Here is an 18,175-nt window from a genome sequence, read left to right on the forward strand (position 1 = left end):
GGGACGTACCGTTTGCAGCGGTACCGGCCGGCCGGGCCGCTATGTTTTTATATCCTACAACGTTAAAAGTTTTTCTGTAGTGTATTCAGTATCAGCATTGCACCCGTGCGAAGCCGGGGCGGGTCGCTAGTACTAGTATAAAACAATGTCGCTTTCTCTGTCCCTATGTCCCTATGTCCCTATGTATGCTTAAATCTTGAAAACTACGCAACGGATTTTGAAGCGGTTTTTTTTAATAGATAGAGTGATTCAAGAGGAAGGTTTTAGTATATAATTTATAATGTTTTAGACAAAGCGGGCGAAGCCGCGGGCGGAAAGCTAGTATATTATAAGATAAGATGTGGCCTAAAATAAGTATACAATATATTGTAATTAAATTTAAATTTATAAAATTGTTTTATGGAAGGACTCTGATTGAAATTGCTTAATAATTTGGCCAAGCTTATACATATTATTATACCTACATAAGTACCTACATAAAATACAATGAATCTATTTTAATTTAAACCTATGTATTATTTTATATGGAACACTTTAACATCACCTAGTCAATAATATAAGGCTGAATATATACTAATATTATAAAGCTGAAGAGTTTGTTGTTTGTTTATTTGAACGCGATAATCTCGGGAACTACTGGTACGATTTGAAAAATTATTTTGGTGTTAGATAGCCTATTTATCGAGGAAGGCTATAGGCTATATAATATCATCTCGATAACCAACAGGAGCGGAGCACTGCGGGAAAAATCGCGGAGCACAGATATTAGTGAATATAGCTAATAATTGGTTATATGATCGTGGTAATCTCACGAACATTTCAAATCCCGAATCATTTTCGATTTACGAACACAAGCACCCGGCTTTAAATGTTGCAATAGCATATAGACAGTTATATAATATCATCTGTGGTGTAGATAATAAATTTCCAAGCAGAAACAAATTGCCAATAAAATGATAAAGTCTCTTTTAACAAACCCGTGATTAATATAATAAGCAGTTAAGCTTGGGGTTATCGAATATCAAGAAATAGCAGAATATGTATACAGGGTGTCCCACCGTCGGTATTCTAAGCTCAATGGAGGTTATAGTTTTGCGTACGCTGAGTATGTAAAAAATACTTAAAAAATTCCAGATGCATTTTTTTTTTCAAACAGATGAATTCTTAAAAGTCTTTGTGCACACTCCTAACGTGGCTGCGCGAAGCTAGAGAAGAAAGGAAAAATTTTGCAAAAAGTTTTTGGCGTAATTTTGTTTTTTAAGAAATTAAGTATTTTTTACGTGATCAGTTTATGCAAGACTACAAGTTCCTTCGCGCTTAGTATACCAATAGTGGGACACCCTGTATATTACTGAATAGTGGTTGCGTTCATTCAAAGATCAATAGTGTATCTATATTATAACTTCAAGCTTTACGTAAGCCCTTGTCTGCAGTGGCATTGAATATAATAATATTATATGTTCATATCAAATCGATAATATCACAAAGCCTAGTGTTTAATAAACTTATACAGACATATTATTATATAGTTATCATGAGATTTTAATTGACGTCGAATGTCGATACATGTGTTTGACTTAGTATCGTGTCAGCCGTGGGACGTCCACTGCTGCACAGAGTACTTTGTATATACAGGAGACAGGAGACTTTGTATATGCTGGATAAAGGCCTCCCTCAGGATTTTCCACCACGCCCGGTCACCGGCGGCCTGCATCCAGCGGCTCCCTGCCACTCGGACCAGGTTGTCTGTCCATCTTGTGGGTGGTCGTCCCACGCTTCGTCGTCCAGTACGTGGTCTCCATTCTAGAACCTTTCTGCCCTAACGGCCATCGGTTCTGCGGGCTATGTGCCCAGCCCATTGATACTTCAGCGAGAAAAATTCATTGAATGCACCTAAAAAATGTCATGTCACAATGACAGATTCCTTTTTTGACATTGACAAGGACAAAACCTAATCTAAATGAACAATGATGAAATCAAGTCCGTAACAAAAAATAGAGATTTCCATATTTTATAAGTTAAAATAAGTACAAGAATGAAATCATGGCTGATCGACTGCGGAAGATCGCACAACAAGTCAAAGACAAGGTTCAGTTTGCACAAGTAAACGTTAGTAGCCGTGAAAAAGTCGATCAATTAATAACTAAATATGCCCCGGCGGAACGCGTAGCAGCTATTGCCGAAAAATTCAAACAAGAAACTTTAATGTCCAAAGCGAGAGAGATTGTGTCTAAGTATGAGAAATTTACGGGTATTGAAGAGATTATGGCTATCCAGAACACAGTGGTCGAAGCGCAGGTTAGCTCTTTAATCAATCGATGAATGATCTCATCATAGTACATAGCTGTTATAATGCCGAGTGGAAAATATTAAAGCAAATCTATAATATAGCCCATACATATATCAATACAATAATTATTATTACTTCATAAATGAGTTTAATATTTATTTATAAATATTAACTTAAGTTTAAAGATTATCCATTCAAAAAAAAATTATGATCGCGTATTTATACAGATAGAAATATTAAAGACTAAAGGTAAACCTTTAACAGTGTTAAATATATTCTATTCCCAAAGAATAGCATGCTTTTCTGATTGTGTTGTTGATTACATTGTTAGTGTCATATATTTAGTCAATTATTTACATGCTTAATTAATTACTTTGGCAAAATATTTGCAGTGTAAGTATATATTTATCCACAATAAAACATGTGTATAATTTTGGCACTTGTAGCATGATCAATATTAAAATAATCAGAATAATTAGCTTTTTGCACTTTCATAGATCTTCTTCTTATATATAAAAATGAATCGCAAAATGTGTTGGTAAGCGCATAACTCGAGAACGGCTGAACCGATTTCGATAATTCTTTTTTCATTATATTCCTTGAAGTACGAGGATGGTTCTTATGTAGAGAAAACGTAAACATGTACCACGGGCGAAGCCGGGGCGGACCGCTAGTATTCAATAAATTAATATTGTAATGTCCGTTTTTATTCACATTTTTATTAATTATGTAAAGAATTAATATATTAATTGCATCTCATTATTTTAAGTATAATAAACTAGTCTCTAAACTTAGATCCACTGAATTAATTTATGTTTGATATATACTTGAGAAATCTTAATTATTACAAACTAACTTTCCACCTGCAGCTTTGCCCGTGCAGTCAAAGAAAAACCCGCATAGTTCCCGTTCCCGTGGGATTTCTGGGATAAAACCTATCCTATTTCCCGGAAAAAAAGTAGCCTATGTCCTTTCTCGGGTATCAAAATAGCTCTATACCAAATTTCATGCAAATTGGTTCAGTAGTTTAGGCGTGATTGAGTAACAGACAGACAGACAGAGTTACTTTCGCATTTATAATATTAGTATGGATTAAACAAATTGTACCCTCAGCAAACATTGTTTCAAAAAAGGTCCCCTTCTACTTATCAATCTATTTAGTGAAAATCATTCAAAATAATTCCTATTAATTTCTATTGAATATAAACAAATAATAGAATTTCTATAGTTTTTGAAACAATATAGATCAACATGTTAGTAACTATAAGTTGATAAAAATCCGTCAAGCCTTATCTGAGTTTGGTTACAAACTTTTTCTTACAGGAGCGATTCATCGGAGCCCAAGACAGACGCAGGGAGCTCGGCCGAGAGCTAGCCACGATAGAAGCCAGGTTGAAAGAGCTACATGCTGAAATGCAAAACACTATGAAGGGAGACGAGAAATACTTACAATTGTGTACGGAAGAACATAAGGTGAATTAAGAATAATTATTTACTAACTAACTTTCCGCCCGCGTTTTCAGAGAAAATCCCACATAGTTCCCTTTCCCGTGGGATTTCCGGGATAAAACCTATCCTATCTCTCAAGTTGGATCGAACTGCACATGGTGTGCGAATTTTGCGAATTTTATTATAATCGGTTAAGTGGTTTAGGAGTCCATTGAGGACAAACATTGTGACACGAGATTTATATATATTAAGATAAATAAATAAAAAGCCCGTTTATTTCCAGTCCACAAGAAAAGTTTTGATACAGGTAGTTTACATACTTATAGCTATTTCCTACTAATATTATAAATGCGAAAGTTTGTGAGGATGTGTGTGTGTGTTTGTTACTCTTTCACGCAAATACTACTGATCCGATTACAATGAAATTTAGCACATATATAGAGGGTAACTTGGATTAACACATAGGATAGGTTTTATCCCAGAAATCCCACGGGAACGGGAACTATGTTGGTTTTCCTTTGAGAACGCGGGCGAAGCCGCGGGCGGAAATCTAGTTATATATAAAAATTACATTATTTAATTTTTTTTTCTGTTTTTTTAATTTTTGATGTTACATTCTAACATAGCTTGCTTATCTATCGGTACCATTGATCGGAACCCCTTCTCGTGTATAGGCGTCCTCCAGTATTATTTACTAATAACCGTGTATTAATTACACGCTCTATAGCAGGAAGCCCCAAAAAAAAGCAAATTAACTTAAAACTAATTTAATTAAGGATAAACTTATACGCCTATGTCCGTGTGACCGTTATGGAAACTATATAATGGAGAAAATTAAAATGACATCTACTTGGATGCTTGGACTCAGGGAAGCCGCTCCCACATTCTATTCCCATGCGAATGGCATCCTCAGCGTTTTAGTATGAAGGCAGGGCCATAATTAGTGTAATGTTATGTTTATCAATATCAGTAATGTAATATCTTTCTACGCTATGTCGAGATTATGGTCATGCCAGTTTAAATTATTGGAAAAAAGTCCTTTGCAATTTATTCATGGGTAACAAATTCTTGGCTAAAACATTAGTATCAACTATAGTCTGTAGAACTTTAAATCTTAATTCATGTAATTTGTTTTCCACACAATCTTTTTATTGCACAAATACAAATAATATTCTTTATTCAACACATATCTTCCATATCACTGAATATACATACATAAATAAATATTGAAAGATTTGTCTTGATAACACAAATAACATTTTGACAAATGTGTGATGCATTAATTTTTTTTTAGTAATGCATTATGCAGTTTGGTTGTATCATAATGATTCTAACATGCATGTTCATAATAACATAGTTGATACAACATACAAGCTTTTATAAATCGTGTAAAGTTGTATTAGTTACACCACTAATAGCCCAAGAACGGCAGAACAGATTTAAATGATATGGATATAAATTCGCATCCACTAGGATTAGTATAATCTTAATATATAAAAAGTAAGTACGTATGCTTCTGCATTAAGTAAGTATGAACGAATAATAACGAGAAACTTTTACGCGATTGACCGTTCATATTCGCAATTGAGACAGGACATCGTCTGTCGGGTCAGCTGGTATGGTATATTTTAACCCATTGAGCCCCGAACGGCCCGATCGGTCCACGACACATTAGATTTTCTATTGTGTCTGTGATTCCGGGGCCTGAGTTATTAAATTGATTCGTGCAAAACAAAGAACATATTTTTAAAGTGAAACTTTTATTACATCGTCTCAAACTTTTTGGTCTGTGTAGCGCATGTCGCGTGTATCGCGGCTGCCGAGTAGGTATACCTACTCGGGAGCCGACCGTCACGCGACATGCGCTACACAAAGCAGTGTTCGGAACCGTTCGATCAGTTTCACTTTTACCGTGGTTTCATAAAACCACACAAAATTTCTTATCATTCAATGTCTCCATTACAGCTCATAATCCAAGAGCGTGCGGCTCGAACTCTCTTCTCGGAAGCGGAGAGAGAGGAGAGAGAGTTGTTCGCGACGATGTCAGCGGCTGTGAAACTGGGACATGAGAGAGAGAGAGCTCACGCTGAAAGAAATAAGTATTGGTACATTGTGGCGTCGATTTTCGGTGAGTTTCAGAGTTTGTGATGTGATGTATATTAATTTAATTTATATTGTATAATTATTAAAAATTTGTTTTTTTGCAAAATTTTTACACATCTGGAAGATATCCTAGTGTGAGAGCAAGGGTTCTTATATTGTATGTATCATATTATTTTGGATAGTAAAATTATTGAATTATTGAATAATAAAATAGGCTAAACTGTACTTTATAGGGCTTCGAGTTCAGAGTCGTAAATTGTTTTGAGGTTAGATATTGTCCTATGGAACCTAAGTGTGAAATTAAATTTGCGAGCGGAGCGTCTCGAATTGTTTTACGTGAAATGAATCGCCAAATTTGACACTGTCAAAACAATAAATATGCGTAACAAAATAAAAATGGCGTAACTTTCTATAGTAATTTTCCGATTTTTAAAAATTCATAACTCAAAAAGTAAAAGTTTCCGTCAAATGGAATTTAGGTTCCATAGGACAATAGCAAACCACAAAATTTACGACTCTCAACTCGACGCCCTATAAAGCACAGTTTTACCTTTAAATGTTTTAAATATAAATAGCTGTATGTCCTTTTATTGTGTGATAGATAAAATTGAATTGACCTGAGATGAATTACTAACTTAAGCATTATTATGTTGCGACTTAGCAGTGCTGTGTGATTAAACAAATCGTTGTTATCGTTAATTAACTTACTTAGACTTAAGACACCAAGACTCAATGATTAAATGTTGATTTCAATGTATAATAGATTTTAGTCTAGCTAAAAAATCATACAATACGGAAATATGCCTTCATCATGTTGCGTATTGACCAATAGGTGTTGAAAGTATGGATGCTAGATAAAACTATCATTTTTTTAAATTTTTATTTCTAAAATAGATCTTTCATGTGGATTTTTGACATTTACTTTTTTCTTTTTCCACAGGCACAGTGCTCGGCATAGCCGGTTCGACCATAAACAACAGACTCAAAATGGCGGAATTCCGGGACATGATGGAACAACAAATGGCGCGCAGTGCGAGCGTGCTATACACTATAGCGGGGGGTGGTACAGCTAGCAGGGCTGATATAAGCGAGGCTATGAAGACCGAGTTCGCTTATCAGGTGCGGATCTACGAAGATTATTGTGAAATAGTGCGGTTTAGTGTGAAAAAGTGGTTAAGACGGGTTTTCGCGTAATAAATGGTGGTCCTTCGAGCCGAATTTGTATGATATAGTGTCGTTAAGATGGTTTATCATGGCATTTTGGCATATGAAATGTGGTAGTTTAAGCCATTTTTGTGTGATATAGTAAAGAGTTTTGGTTTAAAACGGTCCTTCAAGCCGGATTTATTTGAAAAAGTGTAGTTAAAGCGGTTTCGTGTGAAATAGACGGGTTCGAGTATTAAGTATGGTCCTTCAAGCCGGATTTGTGTGAAAAAGTGTAGTTGAAGCGGTTTCGTGTGAAATAGACGGGTTCGAGTATTAAGTGTGGTCCTTCAAGCCGGATTTGTGTGAAAAAGTAGTTAAAGCGGTTTCGTGTGAAATAGACGGGTTCGAGTATTAAGTATGGTCCTTAAAGCCGAATTTATGTGATATAGTGTCGTTAAGATGGCGTATTTTGGTATTTCACATATAAAATGTACTTGTTTTAGACAGATTTATGTAAGATAATCTGGTATAAGGTTTCACGTATTCCATGTGGTCCTTCAAGCCAGATTTGTATGAATTAGTGTTGTTATGTTAGTGACATGATGGAACAGCAAATGGCGCGCAATGCGAGCGTGCTATACACTATAGCGGGGGGTGGTACAGCTAGCAGAGCTGATATAAGCGAGGCTATGAAGACGGAGTTCGCTTATCAGGTGTGGTGCTATAAAGATTGGTGTGAAATAGTGTTATTAAATGGTCCTTCAAGCCGGATGTGTTTGAAAAAGTGTAGTTAAAGCGGTTTCATATGAAATAGTGCGGTTAAGAAGGGTTCGAGCATTAAGTGTGGTCTTTTGAGACGGATTTTTGTGATATAGTGTCGTTAAGATGGCGTATTATGGTATTTCATAGATTAAATGTATTAGTTTGAGCCAGCTTTACGTGAAATAGTATGGTTAAAAGTATCGCTTACGAGTTGTAGTCCTTCAAGAGTATGAAATAGATAGTTTTATACTTTGTGGTTTAAAAAAGTAGTTTAATATAAATAAATAAAATAGTTTTAACGCGAAATACGAACATGTCTTTGGCTTTACCGTTAGAAAATCTATTTCTTAATTTTTTTGTGACAAGTATTTTATGAATTAACTAGCTGCTCCGCGCGGTTTCACCCCCGTGTTCCACTCCTGTTGGTCGTAGCGTGATGTTATATAGCCTATAACCTTCCTCGATAAATGGGCTAGATAACATTGAAAGAATTTTTCAAATCGGACCAGTAGTTCCCGAGATTAGCGCGTTCAAACAAACAAACTCTTCAGCTTTATAATATTAGTATAGATATATTCAAGTGTATGATAATACAATTTTTGCCATTGTTTCAGGAACAACTCGCACATAATTTAACTTTGATGCAGGATAATATAAATAATCTAGTCAGCAAGCAATCTTCGTTAATAGGTGAGTTATTAGTTTTATTATTGTACAGCCAGTGATTTTGTTTGCATAAAAAACTCATGATGTACCCAAACTATATTATAAAAACTTTTTTATCAATCTTGGACTTAAATTTGGGTTTTAACCCATTGAGCCCCGAACGGCCCGATCGGTCCACGACACAATAGATTTTCTATTGTGTCTATGATTCTGGGGCCTGAGTTAGTAATAATAATTAATTTTGTGTTTAAAACTAGTCCAAAGTTAGCTAAGTTTTCTAATACCTACATCATTGTTTTTTTTTAAGAATAAATCCTAGTAAATAAACAGTTACATTCAACATGAACAGTAAAAAAATTCATAATAAGTTTTTAAACTTCTGGCGCGTTGAAATTTCAATTTTTTCATTCATCCTTATGCGTATTTAACCCGGTGTATTTAATGATAATATTTTTTTTTTTCTTATACACAGATCACATAAACCATCAGGAGCACGTGTTCGAAACGCAAATACGCGATCTAAAACGGTTGGTAGTGGCCTCCGCGCAAACTAGCGCGAAATCTGACGCGGAAATTGCGAAAGCCTTGTCTGTGGTACATCAAGACTTGGACGATGCGGACAAAGAGCGGGAAAAACCACCCGTCGTTCTAGAATCGAATCAAATTCTAACGGCCATTGGTGTCATAATGTGCGTAGTTGTCATTTTCGGTAACATTTTTGGGCGCGTAAGTTGATTTTTTAATCGAGAAAAATCAAGGCGATCGTTTATTTTTATTGACAATTGGCGATTCGGAATTATATTGTATTTCTTTGTGATATTGTTATTGGGCGTATTTTTAACGTAACTTGATAATTTATACCGACATTGCAGTCTATACGTGGGATTATTGAAAAAATATTAACAAGACAATAAATAGATAAAAATTGAAAAAAACATTCTAAGTCTTAAGCCATGGGGATTTCTTGTACTTATATAATAATAATTATACCACCTTCAAATATTTTTTTATGTGTTAAAAATTTACCGTTTCCTTTTCTATAACTCTTACAGACTGACCAAACTACTAAAGTAACAGCACAGAATACATAATAGTAGCTAAACGCTACAGAACGGACACTCTCCGCCTCCCGCCAAAATTAAACTTACCTCACCCCCGCGCGATCAGACATAAAATGGGCCATATTTTTCTGCAAGGACGATACGCAACGAAGATTGACAACATAAATCAAATTGAGTTAAAGTAATTTTATTATTTCGGATTTGTGATTATCGTTTTTCGTAGAAAATGGTTAGATATTGTGCTGTTTACGGATGTATTTCATTAGAAAAATGTGAATTTTTTTTTACGCTAGTCACAAATGTGCCAACCATAAAGCGTTAACACACACATTTGCAGTCTCTACAGTGTGACTGTCAAAACGATCATTTTGTATGGAGTGTCCGGGGTGTGGTAACAGTCCACTTTTTATGATAACTGTACTCCACTAATATGTAAATAGGTAAAATATTTATACTTGCAACTTTATAAAATGGGTTATTTTTATATTAATGTGTAAGGATATGGCTTCTGTTTTGTTACTGATTTAGCACAATAAATTATTAATCGTTTTATGTGTGTTTCCTTTTATGATTCGTAACCTAACCTAGAATTTAGAATATTTAAATAATTTAAATTTTTAGAACATGTTGGCTAGTTTGGACGGGTGTTTTCTAAATTCATACTAATTATGATAATAGAGCACTTTTATTAATTGTTTATACTGTTCTGTGTTTGGACTTGATTATCTTCAATTTTACCAAAATTAAAAATATTATCTTCGTGCAATTATTTTTACAACTATTTATTGAAAACTAATTGATGGATAGCCACAGTAATTCCTCATGGGAGTTAAATGTTTCACGGTGGTATCTAAAGCACATAGCACAAGCCTATCACTCGCCTCCTAGATATTTCCAGACAAAAAATTGTATTGTCATTTAATCACGTGTTGATAAAATTGCATATTTTGTCTTTAAGATAATCACAGAATATTTTTTAACGATAGCCTAGATATATGTAATTTAAATACTTTCTGGTTTCTACTTTCTACTCATTTCTACATTTCTACTTTATATGTTTATTGCCATATTTAAAAATAAATGTTTTTGACAGACAGAAGTGACAGAAAAAAAAATTGAAAAATGACATTTGCCGCGCAGCTTGGATAAAAAACTGAATAAAATCAAAAATTGTGTCAAAAATCAAAATCAAATAACCAAATCATAATAAAACCTAGTGTTTATAGTGTAATTGAAAGTATTATTATAATTCTAGACCTTCACTGATCTTATATTACCATCATGCAAGACGGTATGTATACATTCAGTTAATAACAACGCTAAAAACCAATGTTTATATAATTAATAACAACTACGCATTTTAAAGATCTCGAAGTAACTGGTGTATCGCGAAGCGGGCGAGTAAGGAAGAAGAGTTCTAAATTAATGGACTTTGAGTCCCCTGATGATATTGAAACGCGGTTTCGTCGCCAGACACCAGTCAAATCGTACGCTGGTTTTCGACAAGAGGTTGAACAGCCAGAGTACCAAGAACCGCCACCAAAGCCGATGGAAGAAGCTGGTACCGCGTCAGGCAGCGAGTCTGATTACTATGAAAATACCGTCGAAAATGCGGACAGGTATTTTGTCGTAGATGTTAATTGGACTTATATGAAGTGTAATTTAGTATCGTAGCTTCTTATTTTCGTTGTGTCTTTGCCATTCATTATGAACTGTACTGTATTATCTATTTCTATGTATATTAATATGTACAATTCATAATTGAATTACTTCATGTTGACAACAATATGGAATTGAATATTTTTCTGTGATAGAAAATTCTTACAGTTATAAATTGTGATTTCATTTTCGCATTTTTTCAACTACTTGTTTATCATCTATAACTTGTTTATCCTACTAATATTATAAATGCGAAAGTTTGTGAGGATGTGTGTGTGTTTGTTACTCTTTCACGCAAATACTACTGAACCGATTGCAATGAAATTAAGCACACATATAGAGGATAACTTGGATTAACACATAGGATAGGTTCTATCCTGGAAATCCCACGGAACGGGAACTATGCGGGTTTTTCTTTGAAAATGCGGGTGAAGCCGCGGGCGGAAAGCTAGTCATCTATAATTACCAACTCCCAACACAATTATATGTTGGCACACAATTATTTCTGCTATATTACTAATTAATTAAATCAAATAATCATTTTATTTTACCTCTTAGTATGGAAACAGACAGTTCAGGCTCTGAGGAAGGGTCTACTCGCACACCGGCCAACTCGCTATACATGATGGAGAAAAGCACTAAGAAAAAACTTATTGTTAAAGATGGCAAAGTGGTCGGTCGAGCTAAAGCACAGAGAAAGGATAAGGGTAAGATATTACTTTATTTTATAAACTGTGCCCCGCGGTTTCGCCCGTATTGCTCCGCTCCTGTTGGTCTTAGGGTGATGATATATAGCCTGTAACCTTCCTCGATAAATGGGCTTTCTAACACCGAAAGAATTTTTCAAATCGGCCCAGTAGTTCCTGAGATAAGCGCGTTCAAACAAATAAACTCTTTAGGCGATTTATATAGGCTAAATCATCACACTAGACCAACAGGAGTGGAGCAATGCGGGTGAAACCGCAGAGCGCAGCTAGTTAATTATAAAATTATTTTCAGGCAAAACCCGTATAACTGCATACATGATGTGGGCAAAGGAAGCTAGAAATGAATTACTAAGAAAACACCCTGATATGGACTTTTCGGCTATATCTAAACGCTTGGGAGAAATGTGGGCTAATGTAAGTAACAAATTTAATAATTTTATTTTTTTTTGTCACAGTTTCATTTGGTAGTTACCACATTTGTATACATTGCTGTCATAGTTGTATATTTTATTACTGCTTTTCTATTATTTTTGGTGTCTAAACATTGTTGCTTTATATCATGATTAGTATGAATGTAATTAAAATATTAGAAATTTGGTTTTCTTCTACTTAACTGGTGACACTCATGAAGTAGAATATGTAATTTTTGTTTTATAATATGTATTTTATTATTATTGCTAGTAGTCCAAAGTAATTTCATTACAATAATTTTTACATCATTGAGAAGAATTTGCTATTCTATACTTTATAATGATATCTTATATGAATTGTATTAAATTTCAGGTAAATTACAATGAAAGATATTTATGGAAGCGCAAAGCCAAGAGATTTGCAATGCTAAAGGTGCAGGAAACTCAAGGGACAAACAAGATTATTTCTAATCCTGGTATGTTACCTTCAGATTATATTTTAAACTAAACATTTACCCAAATATGTTAAAAACTAAACTTTTTCTATTTTTTGACAAAAACAGATTATTTTAAAAACTAACATATTTCCATCTCCTATTAGCTTGTAAGTGTTGATTTTATTAAAACTAATTTGTTCTAAATATTCAATATATTAATTAATTTGAGTTTGACATTCACACCTTGACTTATAACGCCACTTACATCTCCTCTTTATACCTTCAATAACTTATACTTACACTTTTAATTGTACCTAAACTTATTCCATCATTTAATTACATATTACTTTGACTTACACTTCTACACACTTTTACTTTGACTTTACACCTCCACTGACTTACACTTTGACTTTACTTATACTTACACTAACTTACGCTTACATGTTTCCCAGTGGTTCGTCCGTCCCCAAGTGCGGGCCCTGGTCGTCCTGCGGGAAGGCAGAAGCAAATAGTTGCTGTAACACCACCACAACAAGCTCTTGTGGTAAGTTAAATTGTATTATTTTTTAACATTTTTTGTGTTGCCAACATAAAATCTATATATATAAAACTCAAAGGTGACTGATATAGTGATCTATCAACGCACAGCCCAAACCACTGGACGTATCGGGCTGAAATTTGGCATCCAGGTAGATGTTAGGACGTAGGCATCCGTTAAGAAAGGATTTCCCGAAAAGTCGTGGGCGGAAGCTAGTACAAACATAAAATAAAAGTTATGCTAAATTAAGATATTATGTGTATTGGTAACTAGAGTCATTTAAAATAGTAAGAAATTTAATTGCGTGCTCATCGGGATACCGCTCTAGTTTGAATAGGCCATAAATGAATTAATGCGTGTTTTTTTAGTTATTTTTATTATTTTAGCCGGTAAGCGCAAACACGAATGTAACGAGCAGTGGCATGTACCGAGTGATCTTTTCAGGCGCTCTCGACCTAGCCTCTAGTTCTTTTACTAATACACCTACACTTTTATTGAAGTGAAACTTCTTTATCGGGGTTGGAAAAAAATTTAGTGTAACATTTTTTCGTAACGCGTGATATTTTTCCGTTACGCGCCATCTTTTTCTTATCCCTACCACGCGTTATTCGACGTATTTCTGTAAAGTTGCATATAGTAAATTATTTTTTGAAAAATAAAGTCATAAAGAAGTTTCACTTCTTACGTGCGTACACTAGTACACGCACACATTTTTTTATTATTTTAGCCGGTAAGCGCAAACACGAATGTATCAAGTAGCGGCATGTACCGAGTGACTGGCTCAGGCGCTTTAGATGTAGCCGCGCATCTGCGGCTATTGGGAGAGAGCCTCGCTATCATCGGTGAACGGTTGAAGGAGCATGAGGTAGGTAAATAGGGGAAAAATTGAGGAAATTGGAGAAAATACAGTGTAAAAAGTGTTAATAATGAACCTAGTCCAAGTGTATTGCAATTTTTTTTATTTTTTTATTTGATTTGCCAACAGATGTACATCTTTTACATAATATACTTTGAGTATGTGACATAATTAGCATGCATGCATATCAATTACAGTTAAATACAACATGTATACATTTGAGTTATTTCTAATTATAGTTAACCCATTGACCACCGTAAGCCCCGATCGGGCCACGACACAATAGATTTTCTATTGTGTCTGTGATTCCGGGGACTGATGGATTAAATCAATCAATAAATGTGATGACAGTTGACTGGTAGTCAGTGGATCATTTATGCATTGATGATTTTATGTCCAATAAATATCATATATTTTTCATACCTCTCCCTACATGAGAAAGGCAGAACATGACTTGCCGGGACAGTTAATGTATAAAATATATGTTCTTCCACAGGGCCAGATAGCCGTCTCCGGGTCTGTATCCGTACTATTGGATACGTTACTATGTTCGCTGGCTCCATTGTTGGCGGTCACCCGCGCGGTGCCCGCCATAGCGCCCCCGGCCCGCCTGCTGCAGGACACGCTGCACAACATCGCGTACATCATGCCGGGCCTGTGAGCGGCCCGCCGGCCCGCCTGCTGCAGGACACGCTGCACAACATCGCGTACATCATGCCGGGCCTGTGAGCGGCCCGCCGGCCCGCCTGCTGCAGGACACGCTGCACAACATCGCGTACATCATGCCGGGCCTGTGAGCGGCCCGCCGGCCCGCCTGCTGCAGGACACGCTGCACAACATCGCGTACATCATGCCGGGCCTGTGAGCGGCCCGCCGGCCCGCCTGCTGCAGGACACGCTGCACAACATCGCGTACATCATGCCGGGCCTGTGAGCGGCCCGCCGGCCCGCCTGCTGCAGGACACGCTGCACAACATCGCGTACATCATGCCGGGCCTGTGAGCGGCCCGCCGGCCCGCCTGCTGCAGGACACGCTGCACAACATCGCGTACATCATGCCGGGCCTGTGAGCGGCCCGCCGGCCCGCCTGCTGCAGGACACGCTGCACAACATCGCGTACATCATGCCGGGCCTGTGAGCGGCCCGCCGGCCCGCCAAATGACCCCAAACCGCGTACCCTGCGCCAAGTGAAAAGTGATGTCTTTTCACCCCGCAACAAGTGAATACGCGTCATGTGACCACAATATTAGTGACCCTCTGCCAATGTTTGTGTTTTGTGACCCCACACCAAATGATACGTGTTACGTGACCCCTTTCCTGTGCGTTTGACCCCCTGTAAAGTGACACGCACGTGTGATATTCTTGAGAAAGATTTCGTTCTGGTGCGTTGACGACGTGACAACTAGGCAAAGAATCATCTGATAATGTTGTAAGTAATAAATTTGTCAAAATTGTTGTTTATGTACTTTTATTTTGAATTCTATTCATCCCTCAATCATTAGATTAATATTATATTTAACAAAATGGTGTGAAAATTCATACTTAATGACTTAGAAATAAATTATTGAAGTCTACATACTACATTATCGAGCACCTGTGTCATCATTTGACCTATTTGTGTACTTAAGTCACATTTCTTTTGTTTGTTTTGTATAACTACAATTTTTATAACTTATCCATAAAAAAGTGGACACAGGATTAATTAATTACCTATACTTGTGAACTTTTGCGTATGTTGTATCTTTAATATGTTTATTTTAGTTATTAATAATGAAATATGACAAAAAAACGTTTTTTATTTCACTAACAGCCTCCTTACATTTTTCCTTGAGTATTAACACATCCATTCTAAATCTAGTTTGTTTAAAATTCAATGATAATTATCTTTAAAAGCAATCCTCAATTAAAAACTTCTCGAATCGCTATATGAAGCATTTGAAGATATTTTTTAGTTATTTACTGAAATTGCTTATTTTACATATTCATAATATACCTAATTACTCATTGACCGAGATATATGTAGGTAAGTAAATAACAGGAAAAGGCCAGGAATAAAACACAATACTTTATTTACAATTTCATTTATTCATTCATATTCCATAACATTAAAATCAAACTGAAATAAAAGACAAGACTCATGATAGTGAACGAATAGTAGCCTTATTAAATATGTATATAGCCAAAGATCCCACTGCTAGATTCTTCTGGTCCATATAATATTATATATAAATCTACATTAAGAATATTTGATGAAAATACAGCCACTACAAATACCGATTTATAATCTGTCCATGTTCACAAGAAACTGTTAGCAAAAAAGTTAAATTAGATCCACATTTTTGTCTGATTAATAAAAATAACATATGAAAAATGGTTAAGTATAGTTGCATCATGAGCAACAAGTTTCAGCATTTTGAAACATCAAAGAAACATTGCAAACAACTTGCATATTCAAATTCCTCTCCTCTGTTGGAATCTGTAAAATAACATAAATTTTACTCAAATAAATTAAGCTGTCTATGAGAAGAATTTAGATTATAAGCACACAGCACTCTAAACATATTATATGCGAATTGGTAGTAGCACAGTATTACCATCCTACAGTATGGCGACGAATGTACTTGTGCAGAGAAACGGAGGGGAACTGGCGGGGGGTCGGGCGACGCGGGCCGCTTAATGCAATCACGCTGAGTTTGCATTAACTATCGCGAAAGGACGACGCAGTCGTATTTTTTGTGTAATAATTTTATTATACATAGGTACTTACATATTCTATTATGACGCGCAAAAACTGTTCCGTTTACGGATGTAAATCTACATTGAAATCCCAGAAGGAAACAATATTTCAGAAAGATTGTATTAATTGTATCTGTTGAATTAAAATCAAAGCTATGTATATGTTGTCCTCATTATTTTCTAATCAGATTGTACATCCCAATGCGAATGCATTACTTAGTTAAATGTTATTTTATTATAATATACAATTAAGAACATCCAAAAATAAAGTGTCCACGTAAATAATATTTAGCAGTGCAATATCTGTAATTATATATTTATGAACAAATAATTACATCAGATTTAATAATCGCAATTATTTTGAATGTACATATGAATAAATGATTTCATCATAATATTAATAATCACAATAGTTTTATTTCCCATTTGTTGCAACCCTAGCGTATTTTCGTGTGGCAGCGTAAGTACCTACGCTGGCGGCGGCATCGCGCGACATCAAAGGCGATTCCTTACTGTAGGAAATAATATTGTAATACTGTGGTAGTAGTAAGTAGACACAACACAACTTTTCATTACCGTTTTGCTACATAAACTCCTCCATAAACTCGTAAAATATCATAATATTAATTCATTATAATCTTTTATTAGGATAATAATCATCACAAATCACAGAGCAAGTAAACAGTCAACAATTTTAAATAAGGCCCGTTTGACATCAGATTTGTCTTCGAGACGTAATTAGTGATGTAACCATACGATATCGGTACTCGATGCCCATGATAAATCGATTCAAATTTACGTTTGAGTATTTGATCGATTTGAATAGGTATGTATTGTAGTCTTACTTAAACCTTAACATTGTAGGTATTTTGAAATGATACAATATAGCAAAAGGAAATTTTCTGTTACAATTTCACTCAACCACAATGAAATCGAAAAAAGTGTATCTTCAGTCAATCATTTTCTTCACATGATGAGCCAAAATTTTCAGCCTCCGTAAAAAAATATTTTATCCCTAACCGATTATGAATAATTTGAGGACAATATGAATAAAACAACAAGAACAGCAATAAAGCCGAATGAGCGACACCCATAAATGAAAAATTTAATCATCTTCAGATATTCTTCTAAAATTTTACATGAGTTCAGAGCTGTGTTGCAAAATTGATAGAGATGAATTTATTACTGGCTATGCTTTAGCGTCCGTTCATATAGACCGGCTCGATGAGCATTTTTCTTTTCACACAGACCGGATTGTGTACACTTGGAGTCGGTCGAAGTCAGAGATTTTAACACTAATTATAACTGCTCGTGTTAAAGCTATTGTTAACGTTACATATATTGTTAGAAGTGACA

The 18,175-nt window shown here is 35.4% G+C and overlaps 2 protein-coding genes across 4 annotated transcripts; both read left to right on the forward strand.

Moving 5' to 3' along the window:
- Nucleotides 1–1,948: 1,948 nt before the first annotated feature.
- Nucleotides 1,949–9,420, forward strand: LOC149475419 (uncharacterized). The gene is made up of 6 exons (XM_089713464.1): nt 1,949–2,298; nt 3,614–3,763; nt 5,705–5,867; nt 6,783–6,961; nt 8,365–8,440; nt 8,889–9,420. The coding sequence occupies exons 1-6, from the start codon at nt 2,044–2,046 to the stop codon at nt 9,149–9,151; spliced, it is 1,086 nt and encodes a 361-aa protein (XP_089569590.1). The 5' UTR covers nt 1,949–2,043; the 3' UTR covers nt 9,152–9,420.
- A 1,181-nt stretch (nt 9,421–10,601) lies between these two features.
- LOC149475420 (HMG box-containing protein 4) lies at nt 10,602–15,544 on the forward strand. Of its 3 annotated transcripts, none has more exons than XM_089713467.1 (8): nt 10,602–10,768; nt 10,844–11,096; nt 11,695–11,843; nt 12,136–12,257; nt 12,627–12,729; nt 13,143–13,234; nt 13,956–14,093; nt 14,581–15,544. In XM_089713467.1, the coding sequence occupies exons 1-8, from the start codon at nt 10,759–10,761 to the stop codon at nt 14,743–14,745; spliced, it is 1,032 nt and encodes a 343-aa protein (XP_089569593.1). In that variant the 5' UTR covers nt 10,602–10,758; the 3' UTR covers nt 14,746–15,544. The 3 variants fall into 3 exon arrangements, with proteins under 3 accessions (XP_089569593.1, XP_089569594.1, XP_089569595.1); XM_089713468.1 differs by having other exon boundaries at nt 10,853–11,096; XM_089713469.1 differs by lacking the exons at nt 13,956–14,093; nt 14,581–15,544 and adding an exon at nt 13,615–13,872.
- The last annotated feature ends 2,631 nt before the right edge of the window (nt 15,545–18,175 follow it).

Source organism: Colias philodice, chromosome 30 (genome assembly GCF_061535455.1).
Source record: "Colias philodice isolate Cphi_HAF_F1 chromosome 30, ilColPhil1 Martin Lab GWU primary, whole genome shotgun sequence".
NCBI classification, from domain to species: domain Eukaryota; kingdom Metazoa; phylum Arthropoda; class Insecta; order Lepidoptera; family Pieridae; genus Colias; species Colias philodice.